General features: G+C 39.3%; 1 protein-coding gene across 1 annotated transcript in view; it reads right to left on the bottom strand.

The window, feature by feature from the left end:
• The window catches only part of LOC124776423 (NADP-dependent malic enzyme-like), a 106,763-nt gene that overhangs the window by 50,300 nt on the left and 39,372 nt on the right, over window positions 1-17,091 (bottom strand). Inside the window, 3 exon segments of the mRNA XM_047251417.1 lie at window positions 2,633-2,761; window positions 5,556-5,736; window positions 5,829-6,010. Of these exon segments, the coding sequence (XP_047107373.1) occupies window positions 2,633-2,761; window positions 5,556-5,736; window positions 5,829-6,010 (492 nt within the window).

A 17,091-nucleotide genomic window follows, 5' to 3' on the forward strand; every position in this document is an offset into this window, starting at 1 on the left:
TTCTGAGAGTTCCGAAACCTGTACAGAAAATTTGAATAGAGATCAACATAAACATCATTTCTGCCCTTTTTTATTGCTGATGAAAACCACCATATAGCAAGACCTTCATAGGTGGTGGACCAGATTTCTGTACACACCAGTACCTCTAAAACCCAGTAGCATAACCTCTTGCATTGATGCATGCCCGTATTTGTTGTGGCATACCATCCACCAGTTCATCAAGGCACTGTTGGTCCAGATTGTCCCACTCCTCAATGACAATTCAGTGTAGATCCCACAGTGTGGTTGGTGGGTAACATTGTCCATAAACAGCACTTTTCAGTTTACCCCAGGCATGTTCGATAGGGTTCATGTCTGGAGAACATGCTGGCCACTCTAGTCAAGTGATGTCATTATCCTGAAGGAAGTCATTCACAAGATGTGCACAATAGGGGTGCGAATTGTCATCCATGAAGACGAATGCCTCGCCAATATGCTGATGAGATGGTTGCGCTATCAGTCGGAGGATGACATTCACATATTGTACAGCCATTATGACACCTTCCATGACCACCAGCAGTGTACATTGCCCCCCCCCCCCCCATAATGCCATCCCAAAAATGCAGGGAACCTCTGTCTTGCTGCACTCCCTGGACAGTGTGTCTAAGGCATTCAGCCTGACCAGGTTGTCTCCAAACATGTCTCCAATGATTGTCTGCTTGAAGGCATATGCGACACTCATCAGTGAAGAGAATGTGATGCCAGTCCTGAGCGGCCCATTCGGCATGTTGTTGGGCCCATCTGTGCCACGCTGCGTGGTGTTGTGGTTGTAAAGGTGGACCTCACCATGGATGTCGGGAGTGAAGCTGTGCATCATGTAGCCTATTGCACACAGTTGGACTCGTAACTCATGTCCTGTAGCTGCATGAAAAGCATTATTCAACATGCTAGCATTGCTGTCAGGGTTCCTCTGAGCCATAAACCATAGGTAGTGGTCATCCACTGCAGAAGCAGCCCTTGGGCGGCCTGAACCAGGCATGTCATCGACAGTTCCTGTCTCTATGTATCTCTTCCATGTCCGAACCACATTGCTTTGGTTCACTCCAAGATGCCTGGACACTTCTTTGTTGAGAGTCCTTCCTGGCAGACACAATCAAACTGCAGCATAGACTGTTTAGGTATGGTTGAACTATGGAGAACACAAGCTGTGTACCTCCTTCCTGGGGGAGTGACTAGAACTGATCAGCTGTCAGATCCCCTCTGTCTAATAGGTGCTACTCATGCATGGCTGTTTACATCTTTCGACAGATTTAGTGACATCTCTGAACAGTCAAAGGGACTGTGTCTGTGATACAATATCCACAGTCAGCATGTATCTTCAGGAGTTCTGGGAACTGGGGTGATGCAAAACTTTTTTTGATGTTTGTATATTAATCCTCCCTGGATTACCATTCAGTTTGAATAATTCAGTCCTTGGTTCCTAACAGATCTTCTATGTTTGGTTTGATGGCAAAAAAGGAAAATGGAAAAACCAGAAGAGTGGTTTAGGTTTTCTGTGATTTCTATAAATCGCTTAAGGTGAATGTCAGGATAGTAACTGTGAAAGAACATCACTAATTTCCTTCCATATCCTTCTCCAATTCAAGTTTGTCTCTAATTATCTCACCATTGAGAAGGCTATAAACTCTTATTTTCCTTTCTTCCTTACACTCAAGACTGGGATAAAAAATGTAATGTCTCTGTGGAATTCCAGCTGTTACATGTACAACCAGGTATCTTGGAGTTGTCTTAGACAGGTCTCCCATCTATGCAGCCTGCTCTCTCTGTAATGAATCTGCCTACATCAAGAAAATAGCTGTTATCCTTAATTCAGTTTATCACATAATAGTTCACTACATGAAGTTTATGATACACAAGCTATACAAAACAACACACACTTCAACAATGCAAAAAGTAGCTCAATTAGTTACAAGCAGCCAGTAGAGAAGACCAATCTAATAAGATGGAGCCAGAAGACTGGGGACTATGTCCTTCCTGAGTGGGATCAGGTTTAAGACATGAAGCATGTTTTGGAATGCTGGGTTTCCCCCATTACAGTATACTCTTCAAGATATAAGGAAATTACATAGATGTCCCAGTGATATTGTTCAGTATTAGGATGAAAGTCTGCAAAAAGCTAACGATTTTTGGACATAAAAAGAAAGAAAGAAGAGGCTTTCAAAGTACTCCAGCATCAGCAGATAAGCAAATTTTATTTTACTCAGTATTTTTGTGTTTTAAAATACCAGTAAACAATCCAACAGAAAACTGTCATTTTGACAATCTTTTTGGATTTTGGATTTTGTAATTCATTCATAACAAAAAACATGTTAAAATAACAAAGCAAACAGAATGTTCTGGCTTTGCTTCTTCAGTGATGAAGACAGAGATGAGAACAATTTTCCCTAAGTCCCTAATCATATATGATGTTTATTTATTTTATTATTACAAAAATTCTGAAGTATTTGTGACAAATAATGGACTTAATTCTTATTTGCAAATGTGTAGTTGCATTAGTAGGTTTATCTCTAAGAAATTTCATAAATGAACATAGTGGGAATTTGTTTTGGTAATTAGTTAATTTTGGATAATTAGAACAGAGATATTATGTTACCTGTATAAGAGTATTTTGACCATATCTCTTTACCACTGCTTGCATAAATTCTTCAACAAAGTCAGAATATTGGTCTCCTCTTACTCGCTTTTGCCTTAGTCCAATGTAGAGAGGGTCATCAAGCAGTTTCTGTAATAAAGGGCAAAACAAGAATGAAAACACAGATTCAAGTTTGTCATTTGCCTTCAACAAAAATGAGAGAAATATTTTTTGTCTTACACAAAATATTGTTTTATTTGAGTTGTAAATGAAGATAGCTATTCTTTGTGGCTGTGAGCAAACTAAAATGGCAAAAATAATTGCTGTATCAGTCATTATTAGTTTGATTTGTTTTGTCTGTGACAGGGAAATGCGGTAAATGGTGACAGTCTGAGAAACCTCTGGCACGTTGCTTAGTAGCAATTACACAGAACATTATTATGATGTGCACTGGTGATCAGACAGTGGATCACATTACAAAATTGTATCCTTCCATAAAAATCACTGCTGTTTCCATAAAATCCAGTGACCCTAAAATGTTAGCTATTTTCTGTGTAATTGGTGGTTTTTATTCTGACAGTCTCTTGCAATTAGTTCATTTGATAAGGCCACATATTTGTTCTAACATCAGGGATAACCCAGAACATAATGACTACTGCCCACCAGAAAATTGTATGCTTCCTGGTGGCACTGCAAGTATGTGACATAATAAGAAAAGTATATAAGCAGAGAAGAGACACACAGAGATCATTCTAGTGATGATACTGATTGCAAATAGCCATATCTAATGACATAAGTGACTCTGACCAGGTTGTTATGATCTGGCACCAGAGAAGAGCATCCTGGAAATGGTGAAGCTGGTTGACCATTAGATGCAGCCATCCTGAGCATCTATGGAAAGTGGTAAAGAACAGTCAAACCATGAGCAGGTGACAGGATGTTGAATACCCACACCTCATAAGAGACAGTGCCCAGTCCAGGTGGAATTCCAATGCAGTAGCTGTAGTGACATAAGCAGCAGGGCTAACCAAGCACCTATCTCGTGACACTCCTTTAATGTAACTGAATACAACTTTGTTGAGCAGACAAGTTGTATGCCACTTTTTGCTCTCTGTTGTCATGTAACTTCAAATATGGCACTAGAAAGAGTTGCATTTAGTTACATCAAAGAAGTGCTATCAGACAAGCACATGGCTAATCATGCACCTTGTGGTGTAACAGTGTTGTATTGGAATCATGTATTAAAGCAGGATTGTTGGTTATCAGTGGCATATCTGATGTAGTACAATGCTAGTGAAGGCGTAAGTGTTTTGGAACACACAATTCAGCATGCGTGAGGTTCACTTGCAGAAAACCACCACAATTTCCCATATTGACCTAATGTCATCATAAATTATGATTGCAGTGGGCCCTGGATCACTGAGATTGGATTGTGGATCAGTGGAAAAGTCTCAGATGAATTATGTTTCTTGTTACAGCAGGTTGAATGTCTTATCCAGCTATGCCATCATCCAGGTGAATGGCTACTCAAAATATGCACCTTGACATGGATGCAGGCTGCTGGGGACAGTATTATGCTATAGCAAACAAGAGACAATGTGGCAGTAACTGAAGGCGCCTTGATAGCTGTGGACTATGCGAACATGTTTGTGGACTACCTGTGCCACTTCCTGCTTAATATCTTCCTCTATCATTGTGGCGCCTTTCAGCTGTTCTCACAGGACCAGAATCATGTGGTTTGAGGAGCAAGATGTCATGGTAATCAAGTTCATGTCGTCTGAACCCAATGGAACACATCCTGGGTGCTATTACATATCCACCCTCTTACAACAAACTATTGGCCTGTAATTTATGAGAATTGCATAACGTATGATTAGACACCTGACATTAGACATACCTCCAGAAATCTACCAAGGACTTATAGAATTCAAGCCATGCAGAATTTCTGCTGTACTGCATTCCAAAGGTGGACCAAAAGCTGTTAACCAGGTTGTCATAATGTTCTAGCCCATCAGTTTATGCCAGAGGCCTCAAATGGATATAACAAAATACCATTCACAGCAGGATATCACAGCAGGTATTTGCGTCCTTGATGATTTTGGTTATAACAAATTCAGTTGTTTGAGTTTCATTAGAAGAAATTCACAACCAGTTAAAACACTGTATTTATATAAGATCATATGTGCATGGCTCCACTACAGCAAGGCCTACTGTAATGTTTACTGCAGTTTCAGTTAAAACTAAAAACCAAAATCGCTGTATGCACTTCACAGAAAAGTATCAGTCACAGACTTCCCAAATTTGTTCATTCACACCATGGTGCTTGTCAACACCCAGAATAGCAGATAATGTATTTGTAAATTGAATGTGCTGTAGTTAATAAGTAAATGGTTTTAGTTTGAGTTTAGAGTGCACATGAAATAGATATCAGTCAGTAACTGTGACTTGTAATTTTACTTGAAGTTGGAAACATATAAATGAAGTCATTGCCTACTTCATGGTTGAATAAATTTTAGTAAATTGCCTTGGAGTTGAGCACATGATCTAATAAAAGTGTATAAGAATCTTTTCTCAAATAATCACTGCCTTTTGATCAGAATTACATAATGTGCACCCCTATTTGTTTAAGAATGTTAACCAGAAATGTTCACAGCCATTCCTTACTTATTCAGCTAGAAACATTTCATTTAACTTCATTGTGACAATAAGTGGTTAAATTTCAGTTAAGAGGTAATAGCTGTCCAGCCACAGGGCTGGAAGCTATAAACTGTTAATCTATAGAAATAGATACTGATGTAAATGAGAAATGCCAATCTGTATGAAATAATTAAGGCACCCAAAAACGAACATCTGTCAAAATTCAGTTTACATTCAAGTAACAGCTACGGTATATTTAACTGTTGTAGTGTTAAAGTTCCTCAGACAGTCTTGGTAAATAAGTTACCTGTGTATTGGTGCCAACATCCAGTGTTACAGGTAAGCACTGGTAGGGTTTAATGCCCGCTAAGGCTGTGTAAAGAGCCAATTTGCCAACAGGGATTCCCATACCATAAGCACCAAGATCACCAAGACCTAAGATCCTTTCTCCATCTGTAACTACTATGGCTCTAACAGAAGATTCAGGCCTAAGGAAAAAATGTGAACTTAACAATAACTCAAAAAGGACATATACAAATTTTCCATTAACTGAAATTCATTATGGAATAATTATACTTACCAGTTTTTGAGTATTTCATATACATGTCCTTTGTCATGAATTGTTATAAACAGTCCTCGTGGTCTCATATAAATTAGACCATAATTCTGACAAGCTAGTCCAACAGTTGGTGTATAGACTATAGGCAATAGGGACTGCACATTATCAGATAATAAATGATAGAAAAGCTTCTCATTGCTGTCCTGTTGACAAACACAGCCACATTATTTACAAGCAGTACAAAAATATAAGCTCTCCATTAGTTCTTCATTAATATGCATGAAATTTATGCAAACATGCACAGGGATGATTTGATGTGATGTGAATGCTTAATTTTTGACACCTTTCTACCAGCGGTATCTCACTACACCCAAATAATTCTGCACATTGAGCTTTAGATCACCTTTCAGTTTTAAAAATATTTTTATCCATACTCCTTTGAGAATACAACTTATTTTCACCAAAGATAGCTGAGTCATTTGGTTCCACATACAAAAAGATGATACCAGTAATTTTAACATTAACTGTAATAGTATGAGATGAGAGAAGGAGATATCTACTTTCTGCAAGCAATATTACAGTGAAGAGAAACCATTAGCATACACCAAAAAAAGCTGTGTGTTACAAAAAGTCTAGTGGCTAGACAGTATTTTAATCCCAATTCTCCACCAAAACTCCCAATTCACTGAACCAGTACTTGCCAATTTTCATCTGAGTTGTGTAAAGACAAATAGCAATGAAGTAATAAATAAGCTTTCTCGGTGATCTGTTGACATTTTGAAAAAACAGGACTTCTGCTGGATGTTTGCATCGCTCTCGCACAGTATTTCGATGGTGTATCTTGCTGTCTTCTTCAGGTGCTGCCCAAGAATGGTCCTTGGGCAGATCAAGTCCAGTATTTATGCCTGTAAGGTGCTGGGTGCTCCCTAGTTGGTCTGTGCCGCATCAGGTGTTCCCCCTGAGGTCTGCGCCTGCCAGATGCGACTTCCAGGGTCCTCTCTGGTCACTGGTGTTTCCACTGCTGTCTGTGCCTGGTTCAGCCACTCTCTGGGGTCACATTCATCATCTGTAGTGTCTGGTGCTCTGTATCCTGCCTGTTTCCTTTGTCTCTACTTCTGTTTCTTGCTAGGCGCTTCGTAACTGGTCTGCGCCACATCGAGCATTTTGTTTGTGGTCCGCGTGCACCAGGCTCGGCTCCTATGCTCTCCTCTGGTCACTTGTGTTCCAAACGCTTTCTGTACCTGGTGTGGACATCCTCTGGGATCGTGGCCATCATCTGAGGTCTGTCAAAACTGGTCTGTAACGTCGGGTGTTCTGTCTCATTGCTGTTTCCTCGTTTTCCACTTCTGTCTCTTGCTGGGCATTTCGTAATCAGTCCATGCCACATCGAGAGTTCCGTTTCTGGTCCCCACTAGCTAGGCATGGCTCCAATGGTCCCTTCTGATCATTGGTGTGCCGACCAACGTCCACGCCTGACTTGGATGTCTTCTAGCACTGTGATCATTATCTCAGGAGTGTCAGGACAAATCTGTAGTGTCTGGTGCTCTGTATTGTGGCTGCTTTCTAGGTCCCCACTCCTGTTTCTTGTGACATCTCAATGTGTTTTGCTTTGAGTTTTCAGAAGTTCAAGAGCTGGATCCCAGGCCATGCTGAGCTGGTATCCATTGTCATGGTTGATGAGATTCTCCGTGATCTTGATCTCAATGGACTCTTTTATTGCACAGTCCCAATATCTAGGGGTCTGTGTGACAATCTTGGTGTCATTGTAGTTCATTGAGTGGCCGAGCTCTAGACAGTGTTCTGCTATGGCTGATTTGGTTGCCTGTATGAGTTTGGTGTGCCTCTGATATTCTTTACACCTGATGTCCACAGCCCTCGTGGTCTGGCCGATGTATGATATCCCACACTCACATGGTATGTTGTAAATACCTGGCTTCTGTAACCTCAGCTCATCCTTTACATTCCACAACATTATCCCAATCTTAATGGGTGGGAAAAATATGTTCTTGATGTCATGTTTCGTGAGATTCCGCTGATCTTAACATAAATTGGTCCAGCATATGGCAAGTATGCCACCCTCTTCACCTCTCCTGGTTCTTCTTCTGGATCCTGTGGTTGACTGGCAGGTTGAAGGGCCTTCTGGATGTCTCTGGATGAGAATCTATTATTGCTAAACACTGACTGTAAGTGTTCTATTTCCATCACCAAACTGTCAGGGTCTCACAGGGTACATGCTCTGTGGACTAGAGTTTTTAGCACTCCTTTCTTCTGTGCTGGATGGTGACAGCTGTTGGCTTGCAGGTATAAGTTAGTGTGTGTTGGTTTGCGGTACACACTGTGCCCAAATGTGCCATCAGCCTTTCTCTTGACCAATACATCGAGGAATGGCAGTTGTCCATCCTTCTCCAGTTCCACTGTGAATGTTATATTTGGGTGGTGTGAATTCAGATGTTCCAAAAAATCATCTAGCTTCTCCCTGCCATGGGGCGAAATGACAAAGTTATCGTCCACATATCTAAGAAAAAAGCACTTGGGTTGATATGTGGCCGATGTTAGGGCCTCCTCTTCAAATCTTTCCATGAATAGGTTGGCAACCACTGGTGATAGAGGGCAATCCACACCTTCCATTTGCTCATAAAATTGACTCCCTTGTAGGAAGTACATTGAGGTTAGAACATACCTGAATAAGTCAAGGAGAGCTCCATCGAACCTCTCTCCAATAAGATTGAGTGAGTCATTCAGTGGTACTTGTATGAAGAGAGAGATCACATCGAAACTGGTCATTCGATCTATTGTTAGCAATATCCGGCTGAGGGAGATACACATTGTGGACTCTGACATAATGACATAAGTCTGATGGGTTGCTGGGTGAATGGGACAGAAATATGGCTGTATATGTTAAGATGATCAAAGCACACTGGTATCAAGTGAAATTTGTGACTGGATTGAGGACTTTTTGGTAGGGAGGATGCAACATGTTATCTTGGATAGAGAGCCATCATCTGATGTTAAAGAAATTCCCCAGAGAAGTGTGTTGGGACCCTTGCTGTTCATATAGTATATTAATGATCTCGCAGACAGTATTAATAATAAAATCATGCTTTTTGCAGATGATGCAGTTATCTGTAATGAAGTACTATCTGAAAGAAGTGGTATAAATATTCGGTCCAACCTTGATAAGATTTCAAAGTGGTGCAAAGACTGGCAACTTGCTTTAATTGTTTAGAAACGAAAAAATTTTGCATTTCACATAACAAAACAAAAAAAAACAAAAAACAAAAAAAAACATAATATCCTATGACTATAGTATCAATGAGTCACTGTTGGAATTGACCAACTCATACAAATACCTGTGTGTAACACTTTGTGGGGATGTAAATGGAATGATCATATAGGTTCAGTCATGGGTGAAACAGGTGGTAGACATCAGTTTACTGATAGAATACTGGGAAAGTGTAATTAATCTACAAAGGAGATTGCTTACAAATCATTCATGCAACCAATTCTAAAATATTGCTCAAGTGGGTGAGACCCATACCAGATAGGCCTAAGAGGGGATATTGGACATATATAGAGAAGGGCAGCATGAATGGTCACAGGTTTGTTTAATCTTATTTCTAGCATTAACTCAATGCACTGGGGTGTTGGTTCAAAAAAGAGATATATTCTTCACAGTAAATTTCTTTAAGGAATAAATATCTTCAGAGGCAGTAGGCAGTCTCTCCAGTTCCTTGAATGGATGTTTGCAGGGGATTCTTGAGTTCACAGCACAAATAATTTGTGTTACATGTTAGCATGATTTGATGTATAGTTGGACAAAAAAAAAACTATTATGTCATTACAGAATGCAGTTCTGTGGTATGGTCCTTACAAGTACTGAACTGCATATAGTTTTATTTATTTATTTTAGTGACAGAGAGTTGGCTAGGAACCATTTATTAATATCCATGTAAATCTCATTAACATATCATTTCAAAACTATATATTATTTGGCCTTTATTGCATTGTTTGTACCATCTGCAAACATAACAAACTTGGCATATGGTAATGTTAGTGATGAAAGTTATTGTTAAACAATAGAAAATGTTAGGGCCCTAAGATGGAATAGTGTGGAACACCAAATGCAATTAGTTCCCAATTAGATGATGGTTGGTAGCTTAAAACAGGGCTTTTTTCTTTTTGATCCCTTTTTTCCTGTTAGAGAGACACAATCTGAACCACTTACAGCTTTTCTAGTTAAATCATAATATTCTAATTTACTTAAAAGGATATTGTGATTTACATGCCATGCCATCATGATGGCATAATGGAATGCCAAAACTGGTTGCCTCTGGAACAAATGAGAGATGAAACTATAGCTGTTGGTTTATGTATTGCCGGTTACAAGTACATTCTTGCTGTATGTATAAGTAAACTTCTCAATATACAAACCCATATATCCAAACTGTGTCTTTGACTTTGTCATATTTGTAATCAATGAACTTAATCACTTTTTGAATAATGTAAATGGATGGATAAAACATATACTCACCAAGTGGCACCAGGAGAACACACGTATGAAGGTATTAAAATTTGCTAGCTTTTGACAGAAGTGTTGAAGGGGAAGGAAGAGTGGTGAAAGAAAAAGGCTGTTGAGGTTTAGGTAATGGGGACAGTTTGGAAAAGTCATCTAGAACCCCAGGTTAAGGGGGACTTACTGGACAAGATAAGAAGGAAAGACTGATTGTTGGGGACTGCACCAGACAAGATTTGAAAACCAGATAACCTAAAGGTAAGAGCCTATCTGCCCAGTCAGATTATTATTTATAGTCAGATGGTTGAAAAGCCAACTGTATGTTACTTTTTCTAAAATTTTTAGGAATTCTGGCAAAAGTGAAACTGGATTGATATTTGTCCATATTTTTTCTTTTCCTATACAAAGGCTTAACTTCAGTGTATTTCAACCACTGAGAAAAAATGAACAATATCGTTGTTGATTACACAAATAACTTAATATGTTACTAAATCCAGAAGAACACTCTTCATTAACTATGGTGATATATTATCATAACTACAAGAAATTTTTATTTTAAAGACCTTGTTGTGGCCTTTACTTCTACAGGTGCAGCATGGGCCATATTCATATTACTATAGTTGTTTGTAAAGGCTGGTCTGAGATATTCCACAGTAGCATCTGCTTAACATAAAACCTCATGTTTTTAGTAACAGTTATGAAATGCTTGTTAAAAAGTTTTGCAATACTGCACACATCTGTTATCAGTGTATCATTTACTCTCAACTGTGTCTACTTCTCTTCATCTCTGGTTCGGCCACTCTCCTCTTTCAATATATCCCGTGTAGCTTTTATCTTGTTACCTGTTGTAGCTACACTTTTCTTGTCTTTTCTTGTAATGTATTTGATCTGATGTCTGTATTACACCTGCTCTCTTCACTGTTTTGCAGTATGTCTTGTAATGAGCTATAGTATCAACATCAGAGCTGTTTCTGATTGACAGGTTCAGTTTCCTGTATGTCTTACAAGATAACTTTTATTTCTTGAGTCATTTATGGCTTTTCACAGATTTTTTATTTATTTATTTATTTATTCTTTGCCCATGGACTCCAGCTGAAAATCCAGCTGAGAGTATTGAGTGTGTCATACAATAGGCTATTAACATCAAACTTGATTTCATTATATATAAATGAAACAAATGATTAAACAGAAATAGTCCATAATCATACAAAGGTATTACATGTTTCACATTATATGTACACACAAATCCAAACAACATACATTATAATTTTTAAAGGTACATTTCAGTAATGATATAACATATTAAACACCATCTTAGTATTCACTCAAACTGTATATACATTTCTCTGTGAGATATAGTTTCAAATGATTTTAAAACATTTTAGGTCTGTTTCTTTTTTAATGATTTTGTGGAGTTTATTAAAAAACCTTTTGCCTGCTTCTTCTGGGGCAGTCATAGACAGTTTTAGATTTCTGTTTATCATGTAGTAATTTTCATTTCCTCTTGTACCGTGTTTGTGTACATCTTTATTTAGGAGGTGTTTATCACTTGACCTTACCACCATTATGCTTTGGTATATGTACAGTGAATATACTGTCATAATATTATAGTGTACAAAAGCTTGCCTACAGGTCTGTCTTGGTGGTATTTTTGCAATGCATCTCACTGCCCTTTTCTGAATTGTGAATATTCTTTTTAAGTAGCCAGCTTGTGCACTTCCCCATATATGAACTGAATAAGACAAATGTGGGAAGACAAGTCCATAATACATTGATCTGAGGACTTTATCATCCACAGTCTTAGCTGCTTTATGCATGATGAAGATCTGTTTGTTTATCTTTTTACACAGTGCATCTATGTGCTCCCCCCATGCCAAATGTTTGTCTATTATAGTTCCTAGAAAATTTGTGCTGGTTACTTCTTTAATAGTCTTTTCATTTACGTTAACATTTATATTATAATTTTCACTATGCTTGGTCTGAAATACTACATTCATTGTTTTAGACTGATTCATAAACAGGTTGTTTTGTGTTAAATATTTATTTGCATTTTCGATAGTCAGGAGTGCTTCCTTCTCAAGCTCCTCCTTTGTGTCAGCTGTGCAAATGATTGTTGTGTCATCAGCATACATTATAAGCTTCTGATTTATATAGCTAGGGAAGTCATTTACATAGAGTATAAATAGTATTGGCCCAAGCACAGACCCTTGCGGCATACCGTGTTTAACTGTTTGTAATTCTGATCTGTAGTTTTTTATATTTCCCCCACTAGTATGTCTGATTTCTGTGCATCGTTTCCTATTTATAATGTATGATTTAAGTATGTCACAGCATTTTCCTCTAACTCCATACTGATATACACTCCTGGAAATGGAAAAAAGAACACATTGACACCGGTGTGTCAGACCCACCATACTTGCTCCGGACACTGCGAGAGGGCTGTACAAGCAATGATCACACGCACGGCACAGCGGACACACCAGGAACCGCGGTGTTGGCCGTCGAATGGCACTAGCTGCGCAGCATTTGTGCACCGCCGCCGTCAGTGTCAGCCAGTTTGCCGTGGCATACGGAGCTCCATCGCAGTCTTTAACACTGGTAGCATGCCGCGACAGCGTGGACATGAACCGTATGTGCAGTTGACGGACTTTGAGTGAGGGCGTATAGTGGGCATGCGGGAGGCCGGGTGGACGTACCGCCGAATTGCTCAACACGTGGGGCGTGAGGTCTCCACAGTACATCGATGTTGTCGCCAGTGGTCAGCGGAAGGTGCACGTGCCCGTCGACCTGGGACCGGACCGCAGCGATGCACGGATGCACGCCAAGACCGTAGGATCCTACGCAGTGCCGTAGGGGACCGCACCGCCACTTCCCAGCAAATTAGGGACACTGTTGTTCCTGGGGTATCGGCGAGGACCATTCGCAACCGTCTCCATGAAGCTGGGCTACGGTCCCGCACACCATTAGGCCGTCTTCGGCTCACGCCCCAACATCGTGCAGCCCGCCTCCAGTGGTGTCGCGACAGGCGTGAATGGAGGGACGAATGGAGACGTGTCGTCTTCAGCGATGAGAATCGCTTCTGCCTTGGTGCCAATGATGGTCGTATGCGTGTTTGGCGCCGTGCAGGTGAGCGCCACAATCAGGACTGCATACGACCGAGGCACACAGGGCCAACACCCGGCATCATAGTGTGGGGAGCGATCTCCTACACTGGCCGTACACCACTGGTGATCGTCGAGGGGACACTGAATAGTGCACGGTACATCCAAACCGTCATCGAACCCATCGTTCTACCATTCCTAGACCGGCAAGGGAACTTGCTGTTCCAACAGGACAATGCATGTCCGCATGTATCCCGTGCCACCCAACGTGTTCTAGAAGGTGTAAGTCAACTACCCTGGCCAGCAAGATCTCCGGATCTCAGCATGTTTGGGACTGGATGAAGCGTCGTCTCACGTGGTCTGCACGTCCAGCACGAACGCTGGTCCAACTGAGGCGCCAGGTGGAAATGGCATGGCAAGCCGTTCCACAGGACTACATCCAGCATCTCTACGATCATCTCCATGGGAGAATAGCAGCCTGCATTGCTGCGAAAGGTGGATATACACTGTACTAGTGCCGACATTGTGCATGCTCTGTTGCCTGTGTCTATGTGCCTGTGGTTCTGTCAGTGTGATCATGTGATGTATCTGACCCCAGGAATGTGTCAATAAAGTTTCCCCTTCCTGGGACAATGAATTCACGGTGTTCTTATTTCAATTTCCAGGAGTGTAATTTCATCATTAATTTTGAGTGGTTCACACAATCAAATGCCTTAGATAGGTCCATAAAAATCCCACAAGTGTTTTGTTGCCTGTCAAGTAAATTAAGAATGTGCTCAATTATATCTGTTGATGCTGTTTTTGTTGACTTCCCTTCTCTGAAACCATGTTGTGATGAATGCAGTATACTGTACTTTGTTATAAAACTTACAATTCTATTCTTTATTATCATTTCATAGATTTTAGCAAATGTTGAGATCAATGATATTGGCCTGTAATTTCCTAATTCATCCCTGTTCCCTTTCTTAAATATTGGCTTCACTTTACTTACTTTCAGTGAATCTGGAAATATACCTTCTTCTATTGCAGCATTCAGCATGTGTGTCAATGGTTTTAATATACATTCTCTGCATTCCTTTATGAGATGTGATGTGACACCATCCAAGCCAGATGAATGTTTAATTGTAAGTTGTTTTATTAGGTTTGACACTTCTGCATCCGTTGTAGGTATGAAAACCATAGTATGATTTGTATGTGGGGGGTTTAACAATTTACTTACTGCATTTGTTTTATTTTGACTTATTAATTCGTCTCTTTTTTTGTTGCTGTTTGACAAGCCTTTTACTAACAGGACATGTAACATCATAATAATAATTGAATAAAGAAAAAAACTGGTTCCATTTGGTGTTTGCATCTTTAGCTGCATATATTGTTTCCCAGTTTTCTGCCTCTAACATCTTTTTTAGCAGATTTGTGTTATGTGGGTAGTTCTGTCTTCTCATCTCCCATATCTTCTGCACTGAATCACTAGTCTTTATATTTATGTCTATCATGATTGCAAAATGGTCTGCTAATGTGGAGTTTATTACCTGTGCGTCACAATAGCATGTAGGAATATTTGTTATTACATGATCAATTATAGTTTCACTATGCTTTGTTACTCTGGTTGGTTTATCTATTTTTATTTTTAGGTTGTATATGCACAATAAGTCTTGGTTACTTTTGTAGGAAAGAACTTTCAAATGAGGTAAGGACTTTATTAATAAAAGTGTGCTAGTTTTCATTCATGAGCACAGTATCTCTCCAGTTCATGTCTTTCAGTAGCTTCCTAAAAGAATCAACTTTTGGCTTACTCTTGAACGCAGGTTTAGTAGATTTTATATCCCAATCAGTATTAACATTCAACAAAAGGAACTGAATGTCATGATCTGGGAGTCCATTCAGTTGTTTTGTAATATAATTCTGTTCATTAGATCTTTCTATATAGATATTATTAATGGCTGTTTTTGAACAATTAACTAACTTAGTTGGAAACTTGAATGATAATGTTACTGACCTTATAGGAAGAGTTTTTTTTAGAAAATCTACATTAAAATCAATAGAAACTTTTTTTCTTGTTTTCAGTTACAGTTACCTATCATGAAACGTATAGTAAAACTTGCTCAAAAACGAATTGCCTGAGACTAAAATAATTTTCCAAATTGGGCAAGTTTCCACATTACACAAAACTCACTGGGCCATGTAAAATTTGTCAGGTATCATGAACAAAAGTACAGTAAAAAATTTTAATTATGCATATACTGTATTTACGTACCTTCACTTCAGCACCATAGATGTTCATTTACTGTATATTGGACAATACAACACTGGACTATTACACTATTTGATAAATAACAAGGCGTTTCTATATTTTACTCAAATTTTAAATTTGTATATTATTGTATGTACATACATATTATTTCCATGTTTATTTGCTTTACATTTCGCTTTTTTGCCACATAACAAGGAGGGACACTTGTTTTAATTTTCTGTTCAAAATTGTTTTTTCTAGGCAATTTTTTTGTACCATACAATAGCTCCAAAAAGTTCTCTAGGCATATTAATTTTTCTAGGGACATCATTTTGCTCCTCTTTTTCCTCCTTTGTTTCTTCTCCATCATTCTCTGTTTTGTGGATTTCTATTAAATCTGTTGCTGAAGTGAAAGTGGAGTGAGTTGACAGAAAGTCATCACTTAGAATGTAATCATATGAACTACATGAAATGTCTCGCATTTTCATGAATTCAGCAATGGCTACTGCATTTTCTTGAACTTTGGTGGCCACAGAAACGTCTTTTCTTGACCCCCAAAACTTGCTTTGTTGAAGCACTGGGTGATAGTTTCTGGTTTTATTTCCTTTACTGCCAAGCCAATCCAATTTACTGCATCCAGTACAGAAACTGACAGTACAAGAGCAAATGCACTTTCAGCTTCTTCGACACTAAGAATAAGAGATTGCATCAGTAATCAGCTATAATGACACTTGAATGTGTAAATAACCTGCTGGTCCATAGGTTGTGTGGGGCTGGTTGAATCTGGAGGCAAGCAAGCCAATTTCACGTTTGATAACGTTAATTTTGAGTGGCAGATTGCATTGTCTAGGAAAAGGAGAACTTGGTGATTTCCTTTTTTCATTTTGGCATTGAACGAGCCCAGCCATTTTTTCATAAGACACTCACTATCCATGCTTCTTTATAGCTTTGCAATGTGACTGGAAGCTTATAGACATCTATATATTTGAAATAATGCTGTTTTGCCACCTTTGAAATCGCCAGTGGCTTCTCAATTTCACCTAACATGTTTCCACACAGCAGTACAGTGAGTCTTTCCTTGGACATTTTTCAGTCGGTCCACTTTTCATCTCTAAATGCAAGTGATTTTGAAGGCAGCACACAATAACACAGTCCCATTTCATCAGCATTGAAAACGTCTTTCTGGTCATAATTCACAATTAAGTTGGACAGTAGTGTCTTCCATTCTGTTGTTACACTTTCCTGCACATCCTTAGCTTTCCCACACACTTCACTCCACATGATGTTCTGCTAGATTTGAAACTGACCAGCCATCCTGTGGATGCCTTCATCCATAATTCCAAGCTCTTTAGCAACTTTCAGAGCCTCACTCTGCAACATGGGTCCAGATAAAGGTAAGGTTTTTGCCCACGCACTTACAAACCATTCCCACACTATTTC

Source organism: Schistocerca piceifrons, chromosome 2, assembly GCF_021461385.2.
Source record: "Schistocerca piceifrons isolate TAMUIC-IGC-003096 chromosome 2, iqSchPice1.1, whole genome shotgun sequence".
In the NCBI taxonomy this organism is placed as follows: domain Eukaryota; kingdom Metazoa; phylum Arthropoda; class Insecta; order Orthoptera; family Acrididae; genus Schistocerca; species Schistocerca piceifrons.